At 37.8% G+C, this 20,624-nt stretch overlaps 1 protein-coding gene across 11 annotated transcripts in view; it reads right to left on the bottom strand.

The window, feature by feature from the left end:
- The window catches only part of ncam1a (neural cell adhesion molecule 1a), a 259,779-nt gene that overhangs the window by 35,440 nt on the left and 203,715 nt on the right, over positions 1 to 20,624 (bottom strand). For 4 of the 11 annotated variants that reach the window (XM_030747105.1, XM_030747108.1, XM_030747110.1 and 1 more), the window contains 5 exons: positions 20,231 to 20,327; positions 17,637 to 17,804; positions 12,586 to 12,711; positions 2,081 to 2,205; positions 1,033 to 1,213 (listed from right to left, as the gene is read on the bottom strand). In XM_030747105.1, the coding sequence (XP_030602965.1) occupies positions 1,033 to 1,213; positions 2,081 to 2,205; positions 12,586 to 12,711; positions 17,637 to 17,804; positions 20,231 to 20,327 (697 nt within the window). Of the gene's footprint in view, positions 1 to 1,032; positions 1,214 to 2,080; positions 2,206 to 5,554; positions 5,558 to 8,534; positions 8,583 to 10,579; positions 10,583 to 11,082; positions 11,098 to 12,016; positions 12,020 to 12,585; positions 12,712 to 17,636; positions 17,805 to 20,230; positions 20,328 to 20,624 lie in introns of all 11 variants that reach the window. The other 7 variants (XM_030747101.1, XM_030747102.1, XM_030747106.1 and 4 more) reach the window with 3 other exon arrangements.

The following is a 20,624-nucleotide window of genomic DNA, read 5'->3' as shown; positions in this document are numbered from 1 at the left end:
CTGTACATGTACGATTTGAACCAAAAATTTAAATTTCGGGTGTAATCTTAAGAATGGTTTCTTGACAGCCACATTTCCACTGAGACCATTTCTGATGAGGCTTCAGTGAACAGTAGACGGATCAACAGAAGGGCCTGATGCATCTCTCATGTCCTTGTATTCTCTCTTTGCTGGATCTTTTTCCTGTTTTTTAAAGACATGAAATCCAGACACTGTTCATTTGCCTGCCGCTTCTTTTCTTTGTCCTCCATTTGTCCAGTTTCCTCTGCACACCATGCCACGTGTCTGGTTACTAGCTCTTTGAGAATCACCTAGTTGGTGCAAAAAATACTATTTTGTACCTGTCAGATTGTGTTATCTTTGGAAATTGTAGATTCAACTAAAGAAACGGGAACTGCTTAAATACAAATTGGTTCTTTTCTAAGTGAGTTAGATGCCTTTTTTTTAATGCTTGAATGATCCATAGATCAGTGTCAAGTGGCCTAAAAGACCCCCCCCCCAAAAAAACAAACAAACAAACAAACAAACAAACAAACAAACAAACAAGCAAACAAACAAACTGTCCAAAGAAAAACTTTAAAAGACCTTCAGAAAGCCTGGCTCCTTAGAAGCAAAATATAAAGAAATGAGTGGCTCAAGACTTTTGCACAGTACTGTACATTATATGTTCTTCACATTAATCATCGCATCATATTTATTTTAGAGTTTGTGCTCATTTCAAACAGTCCGTATAGGCCACAATACTGTGCATATCCCAGCTTATAATATAGTCTTTGCTTTCCGCCTCAGTGAGGTTTGCATCATGCATTTCCTGTTGGTTACTAGATATGAAAACTGTTAAAAACAATACACTTCTCCTATGCAGCAGACAGAGACAGATTATTCATGTCTGACCCTGCAGCCAGCAAGCTTTGAATAAGCACCTAGTAAAAGTCAAAGATCCAAATAATAGATTTTCTGGTCACGGTAGAAGCCAATGTGCACTGTGGCTGGTGTGTGTGGAGGCTTGGGGTGGGATGATGGGAATAGTACCTGGGACGGTTGTGGGCTCTGTATCCGTTTTGAAGGTGAGGATGCCAGGCTTAGATTTGCCCTGCTGATTCTCTGCCACCACGTGAACCTCGTACTCTGTATTCCATTCCAGGCCACTCAGCACGATGTAGTCACTGTCAAAGGGAAGGCGGAGCTCTGGTTTCCAGTCAGATACATGCTTCTGAGGAAGGAATGTAGATAGCAAAAAGTCAAAAATCTGTGGACATACAGGAAAGACTCATTTTAGATCATCTAAAAAAGATGTATTTTCTCAAACTATTCTTTCATGACCCGACAAACTGCCCACTTAGTAGCGTTCATTGCATATTTTTCAGTTCCAAAGAGATTAACCTGGTACAAAGCAGTTTATAGCAACATCTTAGCACAAGAAAAGAATAATGAAAAATGGAAGATAATTAAATGTATAAAGTACTCGCCAATTATCATAAGCAAATGCTACTCAAATAGATAGCAGTTATCTTTTGTGTCATGTTGGTAATGAATCTGTGCAGCTACACAGTTAGAATTCATTTGGTAACATCTGAACAAAGTCTAAATATGCCAACTGCTGCATGAGAACATAATTTTATATCACAGGCACTGCAGGAAGATACATTGATTAAATTCAGTTAAAGTGGCACACTGAGTGGATGTCACAAAGGGAAAAGTCTTCACACATTAAAACTAGCATTAGTCTGTGGTAAGGGTTGGTTGGCCTAATTACACTCACCCCTTCTTCCTAGTGAAAACCGTTAATTCCAAAGAAGTAGAAAAAGATACTAATTGAAAGGGGAAAATGACTTGGATAAAAGGGCGCCATGAAATGCTTTGGAGACACTGGCACATGTATTTTCTGACAGATTCCAGCAGATGCCACATGGATACATTTCAAAGCCCTAACCAGATTTGACTACTCTATTTTAATTCAAATTATAATAATTATTGTTATTATTATTATTATTATTATTATTATTATTGTTGTTGTTGTTATATCAAATGCCTGAAGCACGCAAAAGTCCTGATTTACCGAGTTGCCTGATATACTCACAGCCTTGTATCTGACCAGGTAATGCCTAATCGGGGAACCACCATCATCTTGCTTGATCCAGTTGACCTTAAGAGAATTGCCCGGGTTGTGCTCTTTGACCTGCAGTTTGGGAGCAGTGGGTTCCCCTAAACAGGACAACCAAGGGATGACGATTAGGTGACAAAAACAATGGTTACTGCATCAACATGAATTTAGCCTCTAAACACAAATGACCTACTGTAAGGTGCCTAAAATCTTACTGTGCTCAGGTATGGCTGCGACATAGACTACAGTAAACTCACTGTTTGGACTGTGGGAATGGATTGTCAGTTTGTAATTTAATTTTTACACTACAGTAGGCCTTACTTATACATCAGTGTCTACCAGGATCAGATCAATCACATAAATTCATTTTCAGTACTTTTTCTCCTCAATTAGCATCTTGGTTTTAAAATAATGCAATATATGCTAAGCTTGGTTGGTACGTTTCAGTCAGTGCTAATTTCTTTTAACTACAACCAAAATCTTTCATTACCCTTAAACTCTTTGTTTAACCCAATCCACTAGTTTTTGTGCTACAGCTTAAACTGTAACCACAGCAGTAACGCTCACCAGAAAAAAAAAAAAAAAAACTATTTTGGGAGGCACATCAAAATATTTCCTACTATGTGTCAGAGAAGAAAAAAAAAACCCAGTACATCTAGGTGTTAAGTTTGGAGGACCTGTTGAAACAAATATAACCTCCATGAGAGGGTATTAAATAATTAAAGCCAGACTTGGGGTGGACTATCACTTCCAGGATGACTAGAAGCAACAGAGGTCAGTGTGGCTGTCTCAGAACCACTGGCGGAGGTGTTGTTCTCCTTGAGGCCCTCATTATCTGCTCTGTCCTCCTGAGTAATGACTGCTGGGTCGCTGGATAATGAGCCTGTAGGCCTTGATTGGACATGTTCCTCTATTACTTTTAATAACATTTACATAGTCTTGTGGGAAGGGAGGTCGATGTGTTTTGTGCGTATGTGTGTGTGTGTGTGCTGATGCTTCTCACAGAACTGTTAAAGCTATACGGGTGGAGACTAACAACCCAAACTCATCAATTATGTGCATATTAGTTACACACAGTTAGCCTTGTTAATATGTTATTAAATCCCCTACCTTTGTGATGCCACAATCTTTGCCCTGTGCTGACAATCTTAAAAGTAACAACTCCACTAGCAGGTAGCAGAAAAAGACTGAGTGGTGATGCTGATCTAAATGCATGCTACTGATGTAAACTAGCTTAGCAGAAAAAAACAAAACAAAACACATATCACATCTTCGTTATTTAACATTTCCAACATCAGTGTTAGTGGTTGTAGGTAATTAAATGAATATGCATGAAGGCACTTTTTTCTTGAACTAATCAAATAAGCACACTTTCTAAAAACTGCATCCCAACAGGCAGAAGAGAGCATGACAGAGGCTGGAAGTGAATCAGACAGTATTAGTAACAGCAGCAGTAACTCGATGACAGGCAGACACTGATACATTCAGCATTGCATCGTTCTCGGTTAGGTGAATATTTCTGAAGGCTAAAACGGAGAAAGTGGAAGATTAGAAGGAAAAACTACTCATGCAAGGCTTCGAAATTTGGGGACACTGCTGTAAATTCAGAAGGGTGACATGTGAAACAGCACCCTTCACTCTAACATGCATGCGGCTGTAGCCTAAGCTAATCACACTGTGAGTGTCAAACAAAGTTATTAGAAACATTCAGGAGAATAAACTGAAAATCACCATGTAGGAGTGCTAGTTGAGCCATTATTAATGGTATGAACTGAGAAAATGAATGTGACAGGAACACATCACTATTGTAATGTAATGTATCACACTGTCAAAGGTTTAAATCAGGTGATCTATGTTAATTGTAAATGCCACAAAATAAAAGCAACCTGGACACAAAAATGTGACCGAAGTTGCACTCTTTGTCCAGGTCAAATTTTACAAATATATCTGTCTTTAACATAGCCCAGTCACCTCAGTGACTTCCAAATACTAAAACAAGTAAATAAATAAATAACCCAATACTTGTGCTTCTGTGTATGTGTTTTAATTGAACTACGGGAGAGAGACTAGAGAGACATCAAAGACGCAGACACATGCAGGTGGCACAGACATTTTCATTAAGGTACAGCAACAAGACAGAGGATGCAACAATCACAACAACAACGTGGAAATAAACTTGCATGCTGCAGTAATGTAAATGATCGCTGTGAGTCCAATCAGTAAAACAGTGGGAGCTATGTAGACCTCTAGGGGAAAAATATGAAACATTAGCCTTGTGGGTGGCTATATTTAACAGTGGATGCAATGCAAATTGTGGTTAGTGGCACTTTGTGAGGCTGCTCTTGTGATGTTTAAAAAGAATTCGTAATGATATGGTAAATTATAAAACTGGAAAATGGGATTTGAGAAATGCTTTGCAACGCTAACTGTGAAAGCATTTTACCACATTAAAGGCAAATAATAATAATAATAATGAAGACATATTAGTATATCAAACATAATATGAAGCAAGTATGTGTGAATGAATGTGGACCTGCTAGTTCAATGTGCTATTTAAATAATCCAGATTATATGATGCTAAACTATAGTTTCAATACCCACACAGTTAAACTGGTTCTCCTTTGTTAAAGCTTCATCAATAACCTTTTTTTTAAATTATTTTTTTAGAAGCAGAGACAGCTTTAAAAAAGAATTCATATTATGCTACACTATGATTCATGTAAAACATGAATAATCATAACTTCTACGTGAACCAGAGTGAGAAAACAACTGGAAAGACATTTATAAAAAGAAAGATGGAATTAAGAATATGAGACCAAACTAGGTGTCAAACATACCCGTAAAACTGGCTTAATGGCTTTGCAAAGTGTAAAAATTGAAGAGAAGTCATTAACATCTTGAATTTTCACTAAATTGCACAGACATTACTGCTGGAGTTATACCAGCATTACTAAAACCTTTTAGATGAATAAGTAAAATATGCTATTATTGTCTTAATTCCAAAATACTCAGTTTTACACACACACACACACACACACACATATATATATGTAAAATCAAGATGCTAATTGCAATCAAAAGATTGAATCTGTCTTACAATACTTAACTAGAATGCCTATTCAGTTATCTGTACACACACACACACACACACACACACACACACACACACACACACACACACACACACAAACACACACACACACAAAATAATCAAGGCACTCAAGGAAAAAATGATATTATTTTGTAAATTCTGTGGACAATAATCTTCAGATGAATTGTGATCATGAAATTCATGGTTGCTAAATGTTTGTATAATGGCTTGTAGATGAATGAAAACGAGCTAAAGAAACAAAAAATGAAAATGTTTTAATGTCTCATCTATGAGCCCAACTTAACAAAAGGCCTTGTGAATGATTATTGCTGATCTCAAACTAAACAAAGGAAATTTACCTTCTGTTGGCCAGCGAAGACGACATCATCAGCACCATGCAAGAGCCACATGACAAAGTCACATGATGCGCACGGACATGAATGGTTGAAAGGATAACATAGAAGAAGGGGAGTGGGGGGGTGGGGGGTGTTGCAGGGAGAGGTGGGGGGGGCATGTGGGAAACATACAAAACATTTTTGAAATGATGAAAACATGTCAAGGTAATAAAAAAAAAACACAAGAATGTTAAAGATGACAAAACAAAACAGAACAACAAAAACAACAATAAAAACAAATCCATGAATTTATCAACAGAAGTTTCTGAACACACAAAAAAAGAAATGTTACTGAATATATGAGGCATTGAACACTTAGTTAGGGCTGTTGGAAACACTGAAAATATCAGTAAATAAGTGACCAAACAAAAAAAATAAATAATGTTGCAGTGATTTTAGAAGGCAGAGAGGAGAGAGATACAGAAGACAGCCAAAACTGGGCACCCAGAAATGCCTCATGCATCCAGTCAGCAGCTTTTCCTCTGATATATATATTTTTACTTTATTTTTTAACTTTTGTAACAATCTGGTCAAATTTGAATCTTAACTAGTGCTAGCCCTAGTACGATTGATTACCTTTAACTTTACATTACAATTAAAAGGAGGGAAAAAAAGTCAGATTTTTTGGGGTAACAATAGGGCTAGAATGAAAACAGAGGAAACTCTGCAGTTTGGGGGTATAAAACCATACTTATCAAGTATGACACGACACAGCAGACAACAATAGGAACACATGAAAAATCTGAAAAAATAAGGTCTGCACCAGAAGACAATCTAAAAGCACATGTGACATTTATTCTGAGGGATGCATTTGCAGAAAACATTGAGCAGGTCCACTGCCATCAGCTACATCCTATTTAAATCTAATGAAAAGCCACAGCTGCATCAGATAAATGCTATTAAAAGAGTGTCAAAAGGGAAAGATTTATTAGAAATAATATGAAGACACAGAGCTCTCACACAGCAGACACACCATACATCAGGAACTCAAAAGGAGCAACTGCACTTACAGCAATTACTCAAGTGACCAAACACACAAGTCACGCTTCTTTACACACTGCACACTGTTAACCAAAATTAAGTTTTAAGGTCTGTGTAAACCACAAATTACAGCAATAAGCAGTCAGACAGGTTAGTCACTTAGCAGCACTATTAGTTAAAATTTTACAGCACAAAATGATGGTAAAATCTCAACATGGGCTTTGCTGATCAGTGTCATTGATCTCTTTTCCTTGTTTTTCAGCGAACACTCTACATAAACAGGCTAAATGGAAGAGCAAGTTATTTTTGGTCCATTCTCTTAAAAGATTCATTAGGGAAGCTGGGTCTGCTCTTCCTACTTGGCCACAGCTTTAAGTCTCAGTCGCAGAAAGAACATTTGGCAGAGGCTATCCGCATCTCTGGCGTAGTCAGTAATACACCGAGGATGATGTTGTGACGCTGTTAACATGCTGCTACCTGCTAATGTTCTTCCAAAGCAACACGGAGCGAACGCACACTAAAGGGAGGATTCAACTCACGAGCAGTCTGAGATCCTTCTGTCATTTTAAAGAATCATTCCTCATGGTTTATTCAGCTGTGAACGAAAACATAACTGCAAGAACAGCCAAACTGCACTCGCACAACTGTCAGATTACTTTAACTCTGCTGCATCTAACCTAAAAAGGGTGAGAACCAATGAAACAGCTCTCAAGGCATTTCAAAGTGTACATTTTGATAAGAACTAAAATATACAGATGTAGAAGCAGTTTTGGTAGTCGGAAGATTGAGGAAAAAGGGATTATTGTAATAAGCAACAATGGCTCCCGTTTATGGAGTATTGTATTTAAGATATCTTTGGGAATACCTTAAAAACAAACTAACAGAGGAAAAAAAACTGATGGCAAATTCCTTACACACGATTACAGGCTCCGATTTCCACACATTTATTGCACCCTGAAAACTGTGATGACAAAAATACACATTATGGTGTTATCTTAAGTCACATGACAGTGGTTATATAATGAGGGACTGTACATGTGAATGTGGAGCGCCACAGTATATGAGCCCTTAATATCTTTTCAGTTGTTTGCCAATTTTTTGGCTGGGTGCCCCCCCCCTTTTTTTATTTTTAGAAATAAACACATACATTTAAGATTACCAATTTAAAAACAAACAAATAGCTTTCCTTAAAAATTTTTCATTAGCAACACTGAATCCAAGAAATGGATGAACACATTCTACTGTAATTTGATGCTCAGCTTTTGTGTTCACCTTTTTTCAGATGAATTGAAGCGTGTGTAAGTACAATAGAGTTTGCTTACATTACAAATACTTCTGCTATCTGCCAGCTGGTGTTCAAATACAAATCATGGACAGTATTTATTTTTTTTGCGATACAAAAAGGATACAAGGTGTTAGCACGGACGCTACATCACAATGTTTATAGCAAATAATTGCATAAACATCTTGTGTGATGTAGTGTTATGAGTTTGCTATAAACCACCTGACTTTATACTAAGCTGTTAGCATGGTACCTCTACAAATAGCAGTTAAGCTAAGCGTCAGTCCTGCAGCACCTGATCTACTGGGCCGTTCACTTTGACATTAACCTCCGCAGAGTTTAAAGCACACCTGGTCTAACATAAGCTAAATAGGTTCCAAATGCATGACACCACACTTCAGTGTCTGATTTTGGATCTTAATGAACAGGCACACTGTTAATTCTGCACAGACACCTGTATAGTCAGATGGTTTACCTTCAACTGTTAGTAAAATCAAACTGTTTAAGTATTTAAGACAGTTAGCAGAGCTAGTCAATTTCCAACTGGTTTTTCACTCTATAGAGGGATTTTGAGCCCTCCTATAAACCCACAACAGATATAAATGAAAACTAGATGCAATGCCAAGCAAGTAAGAGAGGTAGCGGTAGAGACAACGCACACTGCTGGACTGGCATACTCACTACGGGCCATACTGGTGGCAGCAATAGGGGGTGGTATCTCTGATGAAACTGAAAGATGGTGAAAACATCATGAGAGGCGCTTGAGTTCTCAGCAAAAAGAACTCACTGATGGGTCTGTTCTTTAACCTCTTGTTAAAGAATTTCTCTGGATCAGGGACTCATCACATATTTCTGCACCTGGTAGCACTGTACTAACTAGTGAGTTGGACAGCTTGCTACATTACACTGTGAGTGTGGATATGAAATTACATGAATAGATGCAATTTTAGATTTTCATGTATACTGATTGCACTCTAAAAATATACTGGATAAGATGGGTTTTCGCAACATGCATTGTGCAGCTTACAAGAGCACAATGATGGAGTACAACTACTGTGTAATTCTGGCAAAACAGGTAGCATTACATGCTCAGTCGAGCTCAGATGGTTGCTCTTTAGCAGCAATGGTGAAGTGAGTGCTCGCTAACATGATTTTCTTACTGAGAAGGACTGACTGCTGTTTATCTCAGGGTTAAAAAAGCTTTCAGTTCTTAAAGCCTTAATGTGTGCACTAATTACATTAAGAATCTTAAACTTTATACAGTTGACAAGAATAGGTTTGCTCTTCCCACTGATTCAACTGCTGCCAAATGGTTCACAACTGTGGCTCCCTAGGTTCCTCCCACATTACATGCATACATGCATTTTCGACATTTGCAAAGACATTTGCAGTTTGCTTGCCTGAAGTGCTGGGCTCAGGTCTTGACAGCCCCCCTGGGTTCTGGACTGTAGCTGCTCATTGCTCTTCAATATTTAAAATGCATTAAATGCTGGAATTAAATGTTCTTATTTGTACAACAGTGACTGTACAGTGTCATACTGATTTCTTACTATACCTATGGCAACTGCCTTTTGTTTTGTTCACAGCAACAACTGGCAACACAAATACAAGCAGAACACACACACACACACACACACACACACACACACACACACACACACACACACACACACACCCACACACACACACACACACACACACTGTGATACAGCAGAAAAGATATACACAATAGATACAATATAAACAGATACTGATTTCCCACATTCATGCTTCTAGAATTGAAGCTTTATATCAACAGTGGTAACAAGAGGTCAATGCACTGTGCTGAAGAAAAACAAATGTGAAGAGAAAAATAAAATAAAAAATATCTGACAATACTGGAGCAGCATTTAGAAGAAATGCAAGTGAGAAAGCACAACCGAGTGCTGTGATGTTATAACAGATGTAGATTCATTTCATATGTCCATTTTTGAACCCTGTAACTGGAACATCCATCTATCCATCCATCATTGGGCTGAAGCCCATCCCAACAGTCACAGGGTGAGCGGCAGACACACAGCCATTCACAGTCATATTCACACCTATGGCCAACTTAGAACCGGCTTCCTGCCACGGTCCAGAGAGAACGGCGTTTCCAAGATGTTTTTGATACTGTTTATTGCTGGCTGGAAACTTTTCTGCTAAAGTTTACTTGCACTGCAGCGTTTCAGTATTTGGTTGTATTTTCTCACTTTTCAACATTTCCTCTAAAGGTTCTGCACGTATAGAAGATTGTAAACTGTCGAAGAGGTTTTCTCTCTCTCTCTCTCTCTCTCTCTCTCTCTGTGTGTATTTTTCTATTAAGAAAGATGCAGTGCTTTGAGCTTCTGGGCTTCTGTATTATAGGAGATATTTAAACCTTTTCCTGTGCAGTATTAAGCACATTCTGTTTTCAAAGAAAGCTACAGTTCCCCCTTCCAGGAACTTGACAGAAACTAGGAGTTTTTTAAAAAACTTTCTTAATATATCCATCTACATGTCTAATATTATGCAAGCTAATAATCATAAGTTTAAAAAAAATGGGAATCTAAAAGCCTTTGGACAGCAAAAGATGTTTATAGTTGGTGCTAACTGTGTGCAAAGATGCCTACCTATTAACACATTTATCAGAAATAATCCCATACACCACATGATAATGCAACTATTGTTTTTCATTTAGTCTAAGCCGGTGTCTGAAGACAGTATACCTTCTCTAAAGTCCTTATATAGGATACACTGGCTGAACTGCTGCAATGCAGAAGTACATTATGCTTTAAACAAGAGAAAAGGAAAAACTCAACAAAAGTATTATGAGACAAGAAATACAAAAAAACTGAGGGTAGCAAGCAGGATTATAGCACAAAATCAACCTGCACAAATTTAACTGCAAAACAAACCTGACACTGCGTTAAAGTAATGAAATTGCCATCCCTTTGCAACATAAAAAAAAAAACAAACAAACAAAAAAAACTAATAAATGAGCGCTGATAGGTTGGAGAAAAAAGAAAATTCATAGTTCTGGGGCACTGGATGATGAGTTCTCTGGAACATTGTGTGATCAAGAAACTTCACTTTACTGTAGCATCATTTAGTAACCACTGAAAATTTTCTTTTTTTCAACATAGAGAATGGTGAGGGTAAAATACAATGGGGGATGGAGACAAATGCAGATGGAAATAAAATGGAGAAGACAGGGAGGAAAGAAACTTACTTGTGAAAGAATAGCCTGAGAAGTCCAATGGAATACAGAACAGATGAAAAACCATGATGAGAAAACAATAAAACAAAGAGAAGAAAAAAAAGACAATGAAATGAGAAATATGATCAATTAAAGAGGGCACCTGTCATGTCAGATCATTAACCCAGTCTCATATTGGTACCAGTGCCTTAATGCTAGTACAGCATCAGCCCCCAAAGTAGAAAACATTTTTAATGACTCTGACCTCTCGACCGAAGTAAGGACTCAGGATTTGTGGCTGACCGCCTCCCTCTGTTACTCTGGTGCAACATAAACTTCCATTTTTGTAAAGTACGAGTACAACCTCGAGTTAAAGGGGTTTACAAACTAAGCATAAAAAACACATGGAGATTTCTTTTTAAATTGCAGTATCTGTAAGTGGGACAAAAATAAAGGTGATGCTGAGGAGGGCTTTTTCTAAAAGCAGGAGGGTGATGAAGCACACAACTGGAAGTGTGACACAGAGACAGGTACAAACTATCCCTGACCTTGGTTTGAAGTGCTTACTGAGAAAAAGGCCCGCTTCTTCTGCCATTGAATCAACATCATTATTATTTTTACAAAGTTATAAAGTGCAAATAGTTGGTGGTATATTATACAAAAGCTCAAATCATGGAGCAAAATGTAAACACATTTCCTGTACTATTTGGCCCAATTATTATACTTCAGTGTGAAAGCACTATTTGACATTTTACTGCACAAAAATGAACTCAAAGTCACATTTTATGTCAAGCTGACACGTTCTGATTGGTGATGACAGGTGTCACATAGATGCTCTCTGACGTGAAGTTTCCACCATATGTCTAACTAAGGTGTGATATATAGAAAACACCAAGGGCAATGACAAGTCTGTCCAGAACATCCACCAAACCCGTTTTAACACAGTTAAAAAGAAAATTTTCTTGACCTTCTAAAATATCCAGCAGTTCATCATGCTCTGCCATCACCATCACCAAACATACGCAGTTCTCAGCAGGACTCGACCTGTGGCCGTTATATTAAAAATGCATGCTGTCGCCGAACTATAAATACAGAGATGACCCTCCTTCACACTGAAGTATAAATCAGCTTTAAGAACGTGCAAGTACTTCGTAGAAAGCTTTCACTAAATCACCTGAGCTGTGGGCTAAGAAGACAAGGGTTCGTTCAGCCTTACACACTGCAAACATTCACAAAACAAGAAGTACATAGAAGAGCTGGGTGATGAAGGACAGGCAGGTTATACATTGCATAGTTAACCCAATTAACGAATTTGGATTATGACGTCACAGTGTCACCATGAATTATGGTTTCTTCTGGCCTGGATGGAAAAGGATTGCACTGGGGCTTGGCATGAAAACAGAGGAGCGGAAGGGTGAAAGCATCTGGGCACAGCTAGACACTGGGAGGCAGCGGAGTGAGCAACAGCATTAGGTTCAAAGCATTTGGGTCAGAGGAGCACTTAGAGCAGGAGCAAGAAGTGAGGGGAGTACTTACGGACTGGCTCAGTCTTAAAAGTTCTGGCCTGGCTGCTCTCGCCTTCACCTTTGCCGTTGATAGCAGACATCCTGACCTCGTACGTGGTTTCTGGTTTTAAATCGGTGATGGTGATCTTTGTCATGTCTGTTGGAGGCAAGGTGGTGTTACTTCATGAAGGTATACACTGACCCAAGGAATCCAGAGCTAAGACTTTAGAAACATTTTACACGTAACCCAATGATGCACGCTCTTACCAATTTATGTCAGGTAGATAAACCACTATTTTGTACCAAATTTGCACAAAAGACGGCCAGTGACCCCTAGATCACATGATTAACTCAAAATAACTCGAGAATGATGTGAGGTAGGATGTACCAATTCACACCATAGATGCATCTACTAAAAATTTAGGATGAGTTTGAATGTTGGCAACCTTGACCTCAAGGTAAAGGACAAAGGAAAATGATGGGCATGGACAATAGGACTGACGTGCTACCTCGGTGATTCAGTGCTTGGAGAGAGGCATTTTTGTGACATGGACGACATTCAAATCGGTGGGGGTAGGGTTTCCTTTTATTTTGTTTCTTTTTTTACTTCTAATTAGTTTCTATTCCTGCTGTGACTACATTTCACTTTATACAATAAGCCACAACATATAGTTCTTTTGCCATAAGTTGGTCCAAATGAGTCAGTAAAATCTAAGATGACTGCTGTGGCCTGATCCATCTTAAGTTAAGACTATATCCTACATGACAGCTTGAAACTATCAAACCCAGACGGCAGATCCTTGCTGAAACTTTTGTTGATTCTTTATACCAGGACGCCACAGATGAACTACAATCTTTATAAGATCATTCACAATGACTACGCACCAGTGGAAGCAGAGTTGCATATAAGCAGCATCCAGAATGACCAATAGAGGGATTATTATTTTCAATGGTAACTGTGAAAAACAAATCCCCATTAGAGCAGAAATTGTAATTGCAGTGGGGGCTCTGTGGTTTCAGGTTTTATTGTAGGGAGAAAAAAAAAAATCAAGGATTGTAATACATGGGCTCTCAGGGGTATTAGTAGAAAAAAAAAAGGTGGAAAGTCCATTAGGGTGATCTTTAAATGTAATTTTTGTGGGAAAATTCAATTAATTTAACCAATAATCTCCCAACAACAACACATTGTATAGCTTGAAATGAAATATGCAATATAATATTTATTTTTTTAAACTCAGTAATTTCACAAATAATGTGGCAACACAAATAGCGTGGCAGCAGGTGGCAGGTGAAATTTTTTTGTAATAATAGTGTTAGATGCACAATGTAGTGGCTGTAGAGTCAAGACATCATTACAGTGCTGTGAAAAAGTTTTTGCTCCCTTCCTGATTTCTTAGTTTTTTTGCACAGTCGTCACACTTAAATGTTTCAGATTAACAAACAAATTTTAATATTAGACAAAGATAACCTGAATGAATACAAAATGCAGTTTTGTATGGCGACATGTGAAAAAGTAATTGGCCCCTAAACCTAATAACTGGTTGTGCAACTCTTGACAGCAAGAACTGCAATCGAGCACTTGTGATAACTAGCAGCGAGTCTTTCACATCACTGTGGAGAATTGTTCTAATTCAGCCACGCTGAAGGATTCTCAAGCATGAACAGCCCGTTTAAGGTCATGCCAAAGCATCTCAATCTGATCTAAGTCCAGAATTTAACTAGGCCATTCCATCCAGGCATTACTTGCTTGTGTGTTTCTGATCATTGTCCTGCTGCATAACCTAAGTGTGCTGGAGCTTCAGGGCACAAACTGATAGCCGGACATCCTCCTTCAGGGTTTTCTGGTAGAGAGCAGAATTCATGGTTCCATCAGCAGCACCAGACCATCTCACTACCACCACCATGATTTACTGTTGGTCTGATGTTTTTTTTTTTAATGAAATCCTGAGTTATTTTTACACCAGATGTGTGTCAAATGAGCAAAAGAAACTAAGAAATAAGGAAGGGGGCAAGTACTTTTTCAGAGCAATGTACAATATATTTTAAGATTTGCTCTAACAGTCACTTTCCCCCCCCAAAGGAACATTTGAGATTTCAGTCACGATACACATTCATGGTCGTGACATTTGTCATACAAGTGAGTTGGCTGATCTCTCAGTGTGTTATACAAAGAATAGTAATTTCATGGATGAGAACAAATTCAGGCTGTGAAAACCAACTGTGAAACATCTCTCCATTGCTGTGACCATTTATGTCTCAGATTAATGTATCAGTAAGAGGGACTTGCAGAAAGAACCGAGCATAAGGCTGCTTGGAGAACCTGCATGAATACAGCTTTCAAGCATTAGAGCAGGTGAATAGAGAACTGGGCTTTTAGCAGGTTCATAAAACTGATGTCTTTGCTGAATCCATTAATGCTCAGATTAAATTGTTACAGCTGGCCCAAAGTAATAAACCTGTTAGTTTGTTTTTTCACATTGGTTGCCTCTGCTTATGTAAAAGGTTATCTCCACAAATCATAAAGTCTTTACGCATTAAATTTAGTGTGCGGTAATTAACTTGTTTCTTTACTACTGCAGCACAAACACTGTAAGTGTGTACACTCGTACAATGTAGCAAAAGAAATAAGTTTATGGTCATTTCTGTAAATGGTAAACAGTAAAATTCAATGCCCGGTTAAAAAATATGAAAAACATCCACAAAAAATGAATACTGAATTTTTTTTTTCAGTGTAGTATAGAATCAGAAAATTATTATTTCTATTAAGGAACTGTGATTATTTTATATATTATCAAGGCATCAATTAGCCACAGATAAATAATGCACAACAGCATTTGATATATTCACTGCTTTTAAAAATATACAGCTATGTCCTAAAATTACATATTTGTAAGTGTTGATCTTTATTCACAGCAATACTGATGCCCAGCAATAAGAATTGGATCAGGTGGTCAATAGTGCAGGCTCTTATATTTTCAATAAATCCCAGACTGAAACTAAAAAAAACCAAACTGAAACACAATGAGCATTTTCATAACTTATTGCTCTATGCCCCAGAAATCCACTGCTCTCCATCGAAAACACATCAGTGAGCTGATGCACTGAGTAACATTACAGACCTACTGTGTGCTGTATATTGCATTATGATAATACAAATATGAGTATTTAAGCCTATCTGCATTATAAATTTACAAAAAAAAAAAAAAATTACTACTGCATATACATATACATATACACAACACAGACATGAAGCAAACTATGATCTGTTAGAAATATTTGCAGGTTGCATAGAAGTAAGGCTCTCATTTGACATGCAGCAGCATCAGTACCTCTATAGTATGGATCCACAGTGATGGGTGTGGTATTTATATCTGGCAGTACTGCTTTTAAACATGTGATGGCAGCTCTGGGTCACAGTACTGTGACACATACACACACAAGCCTTTTTATTGACACAGTTCAGCCACTTAACAATTCAGTATCAGTAACAATATACTGCCTCCCTTGGCACATTGTAGCTTCAGTGACAAGACATTTAACATTCCTAGTTTTTTTTTTTTTTTTGCAGTCCAAAAGGAAAGGTCCTTTCAATGTACGCGTGTTTCAAAATTACTTACATTTATTAGATGCAGAGTAGTTTATGTAGCTGAATGGAATACTTCTGATGAGGGTCCATGTGTTTCATTTTGTGTACACGCTCACATGTCAGCCGGCTCATGGGCCTTGAGCTGACAGTAGAGCCTGTCAGCCACTGACTGATACATCCCATGTGGCAGACAGGACGAAAACCATCCAGATTTGCAAGAGCCACAAACCCTCAGTGGGATGGGGATATTATCTAGGGCCTGTCAGTGTCAGGGCTGACTGTCATTTAGGCTACACTGTGTTCCACATCTCTTCCTGACATCAGCTACTGTCATGTTTGGATTAAATATTGTCGCAGAAATGTTTTCAGCATGTAGGAACTAGACATAAACACATAATAGCCATGCAGTTCAAAGTTGTACTGCATTCCCTACAGTGGATAACCCTGATATTTTATGTTTGAATATTATGAATAACGAGAAACTCTCAAGCCTTGAACATTTTTTTTTGCCTACTGCAGAACAGAATAATATAAAATAGTTTTGCCAATAAAGACAGGCTCAGTAAGTCCTCCCCTTCAGGATGACTTAAAGTATGATGCATCAGTTGGATGCTAGGAATTAAAGTGGCCTAAGTGCTACTAAGGTGTAGATGATGGAGCTGATGCAGCCATAGAAAGTGGTAAATAACACCCCTTGTATGCGCTATGCTTCACTGAAATTATGCTTTTCAAGGCTCTGAGGGGAAATGTATGGAAGAGGTGACTACTCAGGAACTAAAGACACACAACAGAAACCTGTGTCCCAGCAGCCATTTTCAATATGCTGCCAATGACTAAACGAATATGAGGCTTAAAATTCCATAATGGTATTTCTTGTAAAAACTGTGACTCCTGTAAGGACCTTCTGCCTTCTGCAATTTACATAAAAAGTTTATGGTACAAAGTTTGAACATATATAGTGATTGCTGTGATATCTTTTCAAGATATCCACCCACTCATTTTCAGGCACGTTTTCCTGCACATTGAAATGTGAGGCAATGTTTGAACATGAATATCTCCAAAACTATTAAAGATTGTGTGTGTGTGTGTGTGTATACTTAACAAAATTAATGTAGCCATCCCAAATGACAGGTCCTGATTCATTTTAATGATAAGACAGACCAGTGAAAATTTCAGGCTTTTATCTTCAACAGTTTTTGAGATACATGTATTCATGTTCAAATAGTAACTCAGAGTTCAATGTGCAAAAAAAAAAAGGGTATGAAAATCTGTTGGACAGGTCTTTTTTTAAAAAAATATCTAGAAAAGTATTTGATATATGAAGTGAAAATTTCACAACTGTATATGCCCAAACTTTGAACCATAAAATTTTTATGCAAATAGGAGCAGAAAATGTTCTTAAAATTTGCTGATTTTAGATGGAATGACCCATGTGTGCTTGTTATATACAAAGAGACATAATCCACTAAATTGCTTAAGGTGGACGAGTGACTCACCGCCTTCAGCATTATACTCCCTGCCAGTCCATTCCTTGCCAGGCATACGCCATTCCACTCTGTACTTAATAATGGGCACGCCACCCATTGAATCAGGCTCCTCAAATTTTACCACTGTTGTGCTTGAGAAAGGTTCCACTTCTTGAATTACTGGTGATGAGGGCACCTCTGCAACACAAGCAGAAAAAAGGAAGCTTTATTTTTTTTCTGTTTCCAAAAGCTTTTTAAAAAGAAAAAAAAAGTTGATGAACAGCTATTCATAACTGCTTTTAGGTTCCATTAAGCACAGTATGTTTCTTGCTCTTCAGTGAAGAAAGAAAAAACAAGCAGGCACAAAAAAGGAAGACAAATTTAAGATTTTAAGAATCTGTTTGATTAATTTTTTTAATTTAAAGCAGATTTTAGAGTTTTGTAAACTCTTCTTCAATTGTAATTTTAAACAGACGCGTTTTCAAACCTCTCATTTTGAATCCAGCAGCAGCCATATGTTAATATTATAGCAGCTTTATATTTGGAGTGTATTTGCATCGTTATCCTCTCTCTCTTAATTAAACTCATTCCAACTTACTACAAAAATATTACTATGCTAGTAAACATAGGGTGGCATTTACCACAGTGCAATTTCAGTCATTACTTGAGATAACGCCCACCACTGTGAGTACCATGACACTGACGACATCAGCATAAATTATTCTCATTTACTAGGCTTTGTTATCAAACTTAAAGGACAATGCTTAACATCGATAAATGAACATTTATGATACCAGGTTGCAGCCATGCTAACTCCGTAGTTTCCAGTGATAGCACAGCTTTAGCTCACGGCTGAGACTGATTTCTTTTAAGACGAGTGACAGGATTACAGAACGGAGTACACGACAGGATTAAACTTCCTTCTGTGAGCAATAGAATTCTGTTTTTAATCTTTCAGTGGGACACCTTCATGATGCTGAATCAGTATGTTAGTCGTGTGAGCCATTTAAACAACTGGTTAAAAAGTGACAGTTTATTTTATTACGGTTCTCCAAGGATGATTCCCGCTGGGTTCCGAGGCTCCTGGCCTTTCTGTCTCATCTTTGTGTCAAGTTCAAATATCTAGTTACACACAAAAATCAATGCAGATTATCACTTTACATGAGGATGAGGTCTTTGAACTTCACTGACTTCACGAGCCTTTGTCTATTTCAGCAATACCACCATATAGAATAGAATACCTTTATTAGCATATTTACCTTTTTTTTTCTCTATTTTTGATACTGTCCATGAATACCAAAATCATGATGGGGGTGATATGTGTTCAATCAACTATTCATGTTATTATTAATTAATTAGTTTGGTGTAGTGAATGTTGCAACCAATGAAGCTGAAGAGTGTTAATCTTTTTAAAAAGAACCCAAACCAAACAAACCTGGATGTCTACATCACTGTCAAGAGGAATTAAGCTAATTATAAGCTCATCTGCATATGTCTGCAAACTTCTTGGATCTGCTTACCCAGTGATTTTTCTAATGATACCTTTTCTGACTGCCTATGGTGGCTGAAATATCTTTGTTTGGTGGAGCTCTTTGCCTCACATTACATGCAAAAATGTTCTCACTGGCATATTTGCAGAGAGAAAGTTGTGAGGACATATTTACAGGGTTCCTTTTAGGATAATTCTCTTTGGAAGCAGTCACTTTAGGCATACAAAAGAGTTATGCAGCAAATTAGAAAACAGAAAGAAGTTACCTCAAAGAGCCTACAGGATATTACACAATGTCAGCACAGGGTGTTACCATAATTAATTTGACCACACTGCATTTAGACAAGGTCCTGAGCGACCTTCCACTTCTAATGGATCCAAAGCAATTTGCATACCAAATGAAGCTAACACAAGAAAATAAGGCTTAAAGGGCAGTTCCACTGTGATTTCAATTTTCTTCCATTGCCTGTCTAGTCTGTGGTCTGAAAGTTTTTCTTCGCTATTTACACTGCAGCCTGCCTTTGGGATTTCTTGTATACAAACATAAGGTCACTTTTCATTTGTATCCAGGCAAAACAAACGTATCTTAGCCAGAACTCTTTTAATCATTTGGAGTCAATTAACACCATCCTGACTACACGTTCACAAGTATGTTTCAATGTTTCAGATCTGCATGCAGTCGCTATAAATACAGACAAAACAGATAAATGAGTTAATCGTAAATTCTAAAGCTTTCATGCATACTGTTCATTCATTACCACTTGTCTTAAATGCTGCACTGCCTTTTCTAGTGGCATTAGTAACAGTTCCTCTACTAGTAGGATTTCATATGCACATTTCATATATGTTTATTTCATAAATCTTTGTTTCCAAACTGCTGGCTCATTCTGTTCTGTTGGTGAGTTGTCAAACCATTTGCTTTTAGGTGGTTCTATCCATATTGGGGAGTATGACTTTAAAATCCAGTCCAAGGATTCAAACAGAGTGTAAAGTTGTAAGGTTCTTCATTTTTGCAACAAAGAGACTGGCCAGTCAGGTAAGCTGAAATCTCATCATTTCATTATTCGAAGTGTCCCTGGGGTTTTCCCAACACACAACAATTTCACATAAATGGAGTAATTTTCAGTTAACAAACCTGCTTGGATAAGAAGGAACTCCTTGGATTCAGTGCCCATCACGTTGGTGGCTGTACAGTTGTAACTGCCAAAGTCATTTTGAGAATCAGGGGTAATCTGAAAGACAGAAAAATTAATGAGTCGCTGCATGTAAACAGACAGAAAAAAAGAAGCTGACTACATGCATGAAGGTCTTAAACACAGTGCACAGATTATTAAGGTGTAGTCTCAGTTAATGGTTTGAAGCTATTCAGCATTTGTGTTTGGTCTGGAACCTGGTTGGTATGCAGATGCACAGATTTCTTGATTTTAATCCTACACTTTGGTTCATTAACACAGTGTCTAGCATTCTGTGCTCAATACTAGACCTATAATTACAGCCCATTTAAAGTTGGTCTGGAACTACTTGTTAGC

This window comes from Archocentrus centrarchus, chromosome 14 (genome assembly GCF_007364275.1).
Source record: "Archocentrus centrarchus isolate MPI-CPG fArcCen1 chromosome 14, fArcCen1, whole genome shotgun sequence".
In the NCBI taxonomy this organism is placed as follows: domain Eukaryota; kingdom Metazoa; phylum Chordata; class Actinopteri; order Cichliformes; family Cichlidae; genus Archocentrus; species Archocentrus centrarchus.
This window is presented reverse-complemented; position numbering and strand designations above follow the sequence as displayed.